The 9,892-nt window shown below is 53.4% G+C and overlaps 1 protein-coding gene across 1 annotated transcript; it reads right to left on the bottom strand.

Annotated features, from left to right (window-relative positions):
- Nucleotides 1-4,891: 4,891 nt before the first annotated feature.
- On the bottom strand, nt 4,892-5,821 carry LOC309603342 (olfactory receptor 14C36-like; the record flags this gene model as incomplete). The annotated part of the gene is made up of 1 exon (XM_082338212.1): nt 4,892-5,821. One exon carries the CDS (start codon nt 5,819-5,821, stop codon nt 4,892-4,894), a length of 930 nt encoding a protein of 309 aa, XP_082194338.1.
- Nucleotides 5,822-9,892: the final 4,071 nt, after the last annotated feature.

The raw sequence follows: 9,892 nt of genomic DNA, 5'->3' as shown, positions 1-9,892 counted from the left end.
AGCGCACTTTCAGCTCCTTTCTGGATGATGCAAAGCTGGGCGGAGGCCTTGAACAGCCTCATCTGGTTCACCCTGCCTTGAGCAGGAGAGTGAGGCAAGATGATGTTCAGGGCTCTCTTCAGACACGATTTATTCTATGGCTCACTGAATCTTTCCCTTGGAGAGGTTTTTGAAGAGAGAATAGGTGGAGGTCTGTGATGATCGCCCTGGGGCAGCTTGCTCACGGTGTGCAGGGACGATGGCACAGAGCAGGTCGTGCTCTGCTGGCCCTTCAGGTCTCTGCCAGGCCTGGCTGTGTGAGGACACTGCTGCGTGCCCCCACCCTCCACACTCACACAGCTGAGCTGTACGCTGGTGTTTTCATTTCCTGGGAACTTTCCCGCCCAGCCCCTCCCCAGCTCTCCCCACCTCCTCTGCCCTCTCCCCATCCCATCCCAGGAGAGCAGCCCAGTCTGGGCTGGCGCCATGGCAATGCCAGCCACAGGGTGCTGCAGAGCTCTGGGCACTCACCCCACAGCCCCAGCCCCTTTGAAGGCCACAGCAGCTTTTACAGGGCAGAGAGGTGTCTCAGCCTCCCCAGCAGCCCCAGGCCTGGAGGCTGGCCATGACAGCAGGAAACAGAGGGCTGTGACAGTGTCCCTCCTGTCGTCATGCTCAGGAGATCCCCACCACCAGCAGCCTGCTTCCCCCCTGTGCCAGTCCTGTTCCCCAGGACAGCGCGAGGGTCCTGGCCCTGGGGCTCCTCTGGTAGCTCCTGCTGCCCCAGCAGCACAGCAGCCTGCCCCAGCTGGACACACAGGAACGGGGTGCTCTTTTTATTTCTCCCCTCCACAGCCTTGGGGCCCTGCTCTTCTCCCTGGACACCCCTTCTCCCCAGGGAGCCTTTCCCCAGGTGAGTGTGTCCATGCTGGCCTGGCCGGCCGTTCCTGCACCCCTGGCCACGTTCCCCACAGGGCCCTGAGCTGGCAGTGCTGCTCTGCAGAGCGAGGGGACTGTGGTGCCCTGGGGCCATGGGGTGGCCCTGCACTGGCCATGCTGGTCAGGGTGAGAAGCAGACCCAGCCAGGCAGGGATCACTGCTGCTCAGCCCCTTTCCCTCTTCCACTTCCCAACTGGCCTAGGACCAAGGAAGGTGCTCAGTAGGACCCTGACACATTTCCATATGCCTCTGCGTTTGGCTGCTGCACTAAACCTGACACGTGGTGTTTCAGCTAGGGTGTCATGGATCACTCTACAGTGTCATGTCCTTTGGCCTTCTGCTTGCTAACAGCCCATCCTGGGACAGCAGAGAAAGAGCGCCCTTGGATGCAGCCCATCCGCTCAGTAGACTCCGAAGGCGTGAGCTTGCTTAAGGAGCCCCTGACTTGATCTTCATCCACTGCTGGTTGTTCTCTTCCTCCTTGAGTCCTGCCTGAGGGCTCAAAGGGCTGGGAGAGCTTGCTGGTGAAGACAGAGGAAAAGAAGACATCGTGTACTTCAGACCGAGCTGCATCTACTCTTCCTAAATTCAGCAGTGGCCCACTTCACCTTTCTGTGGTTTTGTCATGGTTAAGGAAGATGTAGCAGCTTACCTTGTTGCCCCTTGACATCCCTTGCAAGCTTGATCTTTTGGGGAGCTTTGACTCACCTAACACAATCCTTATTTCTCCTGACAACGTTTCTAAACTCCTCCTTTGGAGCCTCTCCCTGCTTCCACCTCCTGCGTGCTGCCTTTGGCACAGGACCTCAGCCATGAGGTTCCTGTTCAGCTCAGTGGGTTTCCTGAGGTGAAGGGTTGTTTCCCTGCGTATGAGGACAGACCCTTCCTGTGCCCGGAGGAACATGTCCTTAAAGGCCTCTCAGCTTTTGTAGATTTTTCCCTTTCAGAGCTTCTTCTCCATGGGATCTCGTACTACCAGAGCCCTGAGCAGGGCAACGTCTGCTTCTCTCAGAGAGAGATCCCAAACCTGAGCTCTGCTGTTCTCCTGCCTTACATCCCTTGGGAACGGGGATGCAACTATTTCATGGTCACCACAGCCAAGGCTGACACTTCAACATCCCTGACCAGCCCTGACTCACCCTTTTGGCCAGCTTGGCAGCTGGGAAAAGAAGTTGACCCCGAGATTCTCCAGGACCCCATGGGACTGTTTGCACCAAAGCACTTTGCCCATCCAGTGAGTGCAACTGTCGCTGATCTGGGGACTTCCTCAGGCTCCCTACAGAAGACTTTGTCCCCTTCCTCACCCTGACTGAGTGGGTCTAACTCCCACTTTCATGTCACCTTCACTGGTTTCTCCTCTGTTCCTCGCCCACAAATGCTCATGCAGCCTGTCTTCTGCCCCACCATACATTCGACCTGCCCCATCCTTCATAGAGGGCATGCCCCGGTCTCATTCTCCCACCTTCATCAATCACCCTCAGTGTCTCCTAAAGAGCCTGTATCTAACCATGAGAGACCCAACGCTGTGCAACCTGTCCCACCACGTCACCGCAGTGGTTCCCTCAGAAGCTCCGTGATGGAATAAGGGGCTCCAGATGCTCCTGCCTGTGTCCCAGGCTGAGGGCATTGGTGCACACTCCGGTTGCAGCAGCTCAGCAAAGGCTTCTCATGGAGAAAACTGAATCCAAGCACCCAGGACCCCGCATATCCAAAGGCTTTGCTTCAGAGCAAAGATGTGCTGGGAAGGATGGCAGGTGGCAATGTAATGATGAAATGAGGTGCTCATGAAGACAACAAACCCTGCAGTCTCTGAGGCAGAGAAACGCAGACTTGGGCCATGATGGCCTTGCAAGAGAGAAGTTTGCTGCCTGAGCTGACTTGGCAGCACCTTGTGCCAATCTCCAGGAACACAAGGTACCCCTGAGAAAGTCCTTAGGTGAGGTAAGCCTGCACTCCAGCCAGCCTGTGGTCATCAGTGGCATGAGGTTTTTTCAGTATCATCAGGTAGCTGGGTAGAGGAGAGGGGAGAAGAGAACTGTCAGGGGTTGAGAGTACCGGGACATGAGCGGAGACCCTGGTGTGATGCATCTCCCAGTCTTGCAGCACATGTGGGTGTAGACGAGATGGACCTTGCCTCCTTGCTGGGGTGTTGGCATTCAGGTGCTGGCACAAAGGCACTGGACTCCTTTGGGAGGCCCTGCTGTGTCTGCCCAGACCCCCCTCCAGTGGGACGTGGCTTTCCTGGAGGTCCTGTGCCATGTTTGGCAGCCACAGGCAGTTTCACTGGGCACCCCAGCCTCCCCTGGCATGGCACTAGAGGCCTTTCTGATGCCAGTTAAAACAGAGCCTTGAAACAATGTAGGTGCCTTCACTGCAGGGATGTGCACGTGCCTGAATTTTGCAGTGAGCTGAGCTCTAGGGAGTGCAGTGGATGGTGCTGCAAGACAGATCTGACCCTCCTTCTCATGCACTCCTCCTCTTGGTCAGCTGAAAGTCCAGCAGCTGCCATGGAAATGTGGGTCTGACAGACGTTCAGATGCCCTAAACATTGGGTGTAATGTGAGGTGGCCAAGGGACCCTTCCCACCAGCCCCACAGCTGATGCTCAGGCAGGTGTGGGTGTCCCAGGTATGCTCCATCAGAGCTTGCAGACACATCCCCAAGTCTTGGACCACCCCTGGCACCTCAAATGCCACCAGGACTTTGTGTGAGAGCAGCTGACTGCCACCCCCCATCCCCATGGATCCCAGCAGGTGCTCAGGGCAGGGGCTGGTCTGCAGGCACCTATTTTGTGCACCCTGAGCTGAAGCAAGAGGAATCCCAGGTGCTGTGGGTCTGTGGGGTGCATGGGGGAGAGCTGAACCCCACTGCAGTCTCTGGCCTCCTCACCAGAGAGGAGACACCTTATGGGCTCTGCTGTATCCCTGCCCTGCGCTGGGGGGTGTGGGATATCTGAAAAGCCAAGGACATGTAGTGAGCAACCCAGACTCAGACTGTGTGGACTTAATCTGCATTTAACACAAGAGGAATTCAAGGATGCTGCGAAGGTTGACGGCGGTTTGGAAGACGTGAAACAAGCAGATTAAGAGGAAGAAACTATTGGCTTGCAATGTTGAAAACAAGATATGGGAGAAGCGGGCTGTGCGTGTGAACTATTGTTATGAACGAATCAGAATATCGCTAGTAGCGCATGAACAGCATATTGCCAACCATAGTTAACCAATTAACGATAAGTTTATGCATGATTAGGAAGGCAAGAAACTATATTAACTAAGCTGTCTATGTAATAAACGGACATTTTGCTTGATCATATTGATCGTGTGCTGTGTCTGTGACTTCCGCGTCAGCACCCAGTGATCCCCATGAAACTGTGGGGTCCTTCTTTGTGGATTCCTTGATTTAGTTCTTTACTTTTGGTGGACTTCACCTCTGAGGGTGTTTCACCTTCTGAGTCTCCATTCATTCCAACCGCAGGGCACGTGGTGAGTCCTCATCCTCTCTTCTCCCCTCCAAATTAATTTTCAAAGAGTCTGGTACATGCCATCAGGCCTATTATACAGGAAGCAACCTGAGGAGATAATGGGGAGCTCATGGACCATCTCCACTGCCATTGGTCACCAAGAAGAAAGCCTTTAAAAGCAGAACTTTTGTTCCAATGGAACCCAATATTATCAAAACCACCAAGAACAAAAGGAGAACAGAAACTTTAAAAGACCACTTCCTTGGACATATTTTTTGAAGCAATTTTGGAGGAAGAGCACAGACTTCAGGCATTGCACCGAGGAGATGAGCTTTTATTGAAGAGCTGCTATCTGACAGGCCAACTGTGACACAGTGTTGTGCAAGGATTGAACCTCCACAGAAGGAGTACAAACCAAAAAATTATCTCTAAGTAGAATTATCACAAGAGAAAAAAGCAGGCTCGTGGCCTAAGATAAACTCTGGGAAATGTGCAGAGGAGGGGAGCCAGGTTGTCAGTTAAACAGCACCGATTGGATCAGTTTCCATAAGGCATCCTTGAGCTGCTGGTTCCTCATGCTGTAGATGAGGGGGTTCACTGCTGGAGGCACCACCGAGTACAGCACTGCCACCACCAGATCCAGGGATGGGGAGGAGATGGCGGGGGGCTTCAGGTAGGCAAACGTGCCAGTACTGACATATAGAGAAAACACGGCCAGGTGAGGGAGGCACGTGGAAAAGGCTTTGTGCCTTCCTTGCTCAGAGGGGATCCTCAGCACGGCCCTGAAGATCTGCACATAGGACAGCACAATGAAAACAAAACAGCCAAATTCCACAAAGACAATAACCACAATAAGCCCAACCTCCCTGAGGTAGGAGTGTGAGCAGGAAAGCTTGAGGATGTGGGGGATTTCACAGAAGAACTGGTCCAAGGCATTGCCGTGGCAGAGGGGTAGTGAAAATGTATTGGCCGTGTGCAGCACAGCATTGAGAAACCCAGTGCCCCAGGCAGCTGCTGCCATGTGGACACAAGCTCTGCTGCCCAGGAGGGTCCCGTAGTGCAGGGGTTTGCAGATCGCCACATAGCGGTCATAGGCCATGATGGTGAGGAGACAGAACTCTGCTGAAATGAAAAAGACAAATAGAAAAACCTGTGCAGCACATCCTGCGTAGGAGATGGCCCTGGAGTCCCAGAGGGAATTGGCCATGGCTTTGGTTATCGTGGTGGAGATGGAGCCCAGATCAAGGAGGGAGAGGTTGAGGAGGAAGAAGTACATAGGGGTGTGGAGGCGGTGGTCACAGGCGATTACAGTGATGATGAGGCCGTTGCCCAGGAGTGCAGCCAGGTAGATGCCCAGGAAGAGCCAGAAGTGCAAGAGCTGCAGCTCCTGTGTGTCTGCAAATGCCAGGAGAAGGAACTGGGTCATGGAGCTGCTGTTGGACATTTTGTCCCTCTGCACTTGGGAATCTGTTCAAGAAGGTAAAGGAAGGGAGAAGTTAGGGCAGACTGCTTTGAGAAAAATCTTTTCCATTTCTCATAGAAACACCCCAAACTGCCTTTCACTTTTCAGGAATAGCTTTGGTGAGCTCTGGTTGGTGCTGGACGAGAGTGGCCCAGGGAGCAGGAGGCTCTGCTGGGGGCTCTGCAGGAGTCAGTCCTGCCCTACAACAATAAGGAAATAGGAACATGGGGTAATCTCAGATTAAATGCACTCATGATATCAAAGAGCTTTTCAGCATTGTGGCTCCCAATTCACCTGACTGCAGAGCAGAGCTGTGGGGAGTTTGGATTGTGCCTTCTGTTCTAGTTGCCCCAGCACAGCTGAGGAGTGGTTTCAATGCAGCAGGTTTCAATTGCTCCAGGGAAAGCATCTGCACTGCAGGAGATGGCAGGGAGATGCCTGAATCCCTCCTCCCACAGCATTTCTGGCAGCAGGTCTCTCTTCCTTTCTGCCCATGTCTCTGCTGCCTGCAGCTCTTGGCCACGACCTCTTTCTCTGTCCCCACGGCTCCTCCCTCTCCATGCTCACAGAGCCCATCCCTCCTGCTGTGTGCTCAGCTCTGCCCTGCAGGCACCTCCTGGCAGCAGGGCACTGCCCAGTGGCATCTCTGTGTCTGCAGGGGCTAAGGAGCAGCTCAGATAAGTCCTAGCGAGAACTGGGGTCTCATTGGCTACTCCAGAGCAGCGAAATAAATTCCCATCTCCTGCTGCCCACCCTGCAAACCAAGAGGACACCACTCAAAGCACAGATTTCTTCCCTTTCAGGTAATCCCCTACCTTGACATCCATCGTTAAAATAAAATCTCTGCAAATGTCCTTCAGGTGATGTAGAAGTCTGAGAAACCCTGACCCACGCTGCACTCTCTGGACAGTGAACAATCCTGCCCTGTGTGGGATCCCTCCTTCCACACAGCTTCTCCCCACAGTGTCGTAGAAAACTCCCTGGGCAGGCTGAGTGCTGACCCTTGTAGGTGGCAGAGTCCCTGCCCCAGCACACAGCCCCCTGGTGTGCAGGGACCCTGCTCGGAAGGACAGCCCTGGGAACCCCTGGCTGCACACCGATCTTCAAAACCCCAGAAGAAGGGAGCCGTCATGCCCTATCCTTCTGATGCTGCACACATCCTGCAGCACATCCTCCTCCTCTACATTAGAGAAACTGTGAGAATCCTCCAGAAAATCCCATACGCTATGGGATGTAGCAGCTTTTGGAGATCCCTCCAGGAACACCAGTTACATTGTCCTGCACCCAGAGACTTACCATGTAGAGGGCTGTGAAGATCTCTCCCATGCAGTGAGCTCTCAGCATCCTCCCACTCCCAAATGCCTTACAGTCTCTCTGCCACACCCCTCTCCTCTCAGCACTTGCAGGCAGTGCCCTCAGCCCTGCTGCCCTTTGCAGAGGAGCTGCTCCTGGGCAGAGCTGTCTCTCTGCAGTGCTGCCCACTTGCCAGCAGCTCCCTCCATCCCAGGAGCCCAGCCCAGCTCAGCAGCAGAGGCCCAGCCCAAGGCAGCACTTTCTCTGCCCCTCTGGGCTCCCTCCAGGTGTCCCTGGGGCTGCAGGGGAACCTGCTGGGAAACAGGCTGAAGGCATCACTGATGTTCCCTCCCTCAGCTGGGGAGAGACAAGTATTCCTAGCACTGTCATTTCTCCTATGAGGAAAAGATTTGGGCATGAGAATCACCTTTCCTTGTCCCATCATTAGACAGGGCACCTAGACAGTGACACAAAAATTTACACTTTCTGAAAGATGGGATTCACAGAGTCAATCGAGGCATCTCTGGGGTTGTTTAGTCTGGAGAAGAGGAGGCTGAGGGGAGACCTTATTGCTCTCTACAGCTACCTGCAAGGAGGTTGTAGTGAGGTGGGGGTCGGTCTCTTCTCCCTAGTAACAAGAGATAGAACGAGAGGAAACGGCCTCAAGCTGCGCCAGGGGAGGTTCAGGTTAGATATTAGGAAAAACTTCTTCACCGAAAGGGTGGTCAAACACTGGCACAGGCTGCCCAGGGAAGTGGTTGAGTCTCCATCCCTGGAGGTATTTAAAGAATGGATAGATGTGGTGTTCGAGGACATGGTATAGATGGACTTGGCAGTGGTAGGTTGACGGTTGGACTCAATGATCTCTTTGGGGTCTTTTCCAACCTTGATGATTCTATAATTCTATGATCTCAATCAGGATCTGTAGTCCTGGTGGTGGAAAGGGACTCAGCTCCCTCCCATGCCTGCCACAAACCCAGAGGAGGTGGGATTCCTCTTGCCTCATTTCAGCTGTGCAGAACATAGGCACCTGCATGTGAGCGGCTTGTCTCAGCTCCCATGCTCATCATTGGAGAGGGATGCGAGGAGTGAGATGCAAATGTCTGGTGACATTTGAGGTGCCAGGGGTGGTCCAAGACATGGGCAGGGAACTGTAAACTGAAATGGAGCAGCTCATACAGACAGGGCAGGATCTGAGGTCATCCTCTTGGAGGCTGTTGAGAATTTCCTTTGGCCTTCTGAAATGACAGCTGATGCTGTCTAACAGAGAGTGGAGACTGACAGTAGACTATCGGGGCCTGAATGAAGTCACGCCGCCACTGAGCGCTGCCATGCCAGACATGCTAGAACTTCAATATGAACTGGAGTCAAAGGCAGCCAAGTGGTATGCCACAACTGACATCGCTAATGCATTTTTCTCAATCCCTTTGGTGGCAGAGTGCAGGCCACAGTTTGCTTTCACTTGGAGGGGGGTCCAGTACACCTGGAATCGACTGCCCCAGGGGTGGAAACACAGCCCCACCATTTGCCATGGACTGATCCAGACTACATTGGAACAGGGTGGGGCTCCGGAACACCTGCAATACATTGATGACATCATCGTGTGGGGCAACACAGCAGCAGAAGTTTTTGAGAAAGGGAAGAAAATAGTCCAAATCCTTCTGGAGGCCGGCTTTGCCATAAAACAAAGTAAGGTCAAGGGACCTGCACAGGAGATCCAGTTTTTGGGAATAAAATGGCAAGATGGGCGTCGTCAGATCCCAATGGATGTAATCAACAAAATCACAGCCATGTCCCCACCAACCAGCAAAAAGGAAGCACAAGCTTTCTTGGGCGTTGTGGGTTTTTGGAGAATGCATATTCCACATTACAGTCTCATAGTAAGCCCTCTCTATCAAGTGACCTGCAAGAAGAACGATTTCAAATGGGGCCCTGAGCAACGACAAGCCTTTGAACAAATTAAACAGGAGATAGTCCATGCAGTAGCCCTTGGGCCAGTCCGGGCAGGACAAGATGTAAAAAATGTGCTCTACACTGCAGCTGGGGAGAACGGCCCTACCTGGAGCCTCTGGCAGAAAGCACCAGGGGAGACTCGAGGTCAACCCCTGGGGTTCTGGAGTCGGGGATACAGAGGATCTGAGGCCCGCTATACTCCAACTGAAAAAGAGATATTGGCAGCATATGAAGGAGTTCGAGCTGCTTCAGAAGTGGTTGGTACTGAAGCACAGCTCCTCCTGGCACCCCGACTGCCGGTGCTGGGCTGGATGTTCAAAGGGAGAGTCCCTTCTACCCATCATGCAACTGATGCTACGTGGAGTAAGTGGGTTGCACTCATTACACAACTGGCTCGAATAGGAAACCCCAGTCGCCCAGGAATCTTGGAAGTGATCATGGACTGGCCAGAAGGCAAAGATTTCGGAATATCACCAGAGGAGGAGGTGATGCGTGCTGAGGAGGCCCCACCGTATAATAAACTGCCAGAAAATGAGAAGCAATATGCCCTGTTCACTGATGGGTCGGGTCGTCTTGTGGGGAAGCATCGCAGGTGGAAAGCTGCTGTATGGAGTCCTGTACGACAGGTGGCAGAAACTGCTGAAGGAGAAGGTGAATTGAGTCAGTTTGCAGAGGTGAAAGCCATCCAGCTGGCTTTAGATATTGCCGAACGAGAAAAGTGGCCAATGCTCTATCTCTATACTGACTCATGGATGGTGGCAAATGCTTTATGGGGGTGGCTGCGGCAATGGAAGCAGAGCAACTGGC

Source organism: Platalea leucorodia (genome assembly GCF_965183815.1).
Source record: "Platalea leucorodia genome assembly, contig: HAP1_HAP1_SCAFFOLD_59, whole genome shotgun sequence".
In the NCBI taxonomy this organism is placed as follows: Eukaryota; Metazoa; Chordata; class Aves; order Pelecaniformes; family Threskiornithidae; genus Platalea; species Platalea leucorodia.
This window is presented reverse-complemented; position numbering and strand designations above follow the sequence as displayed.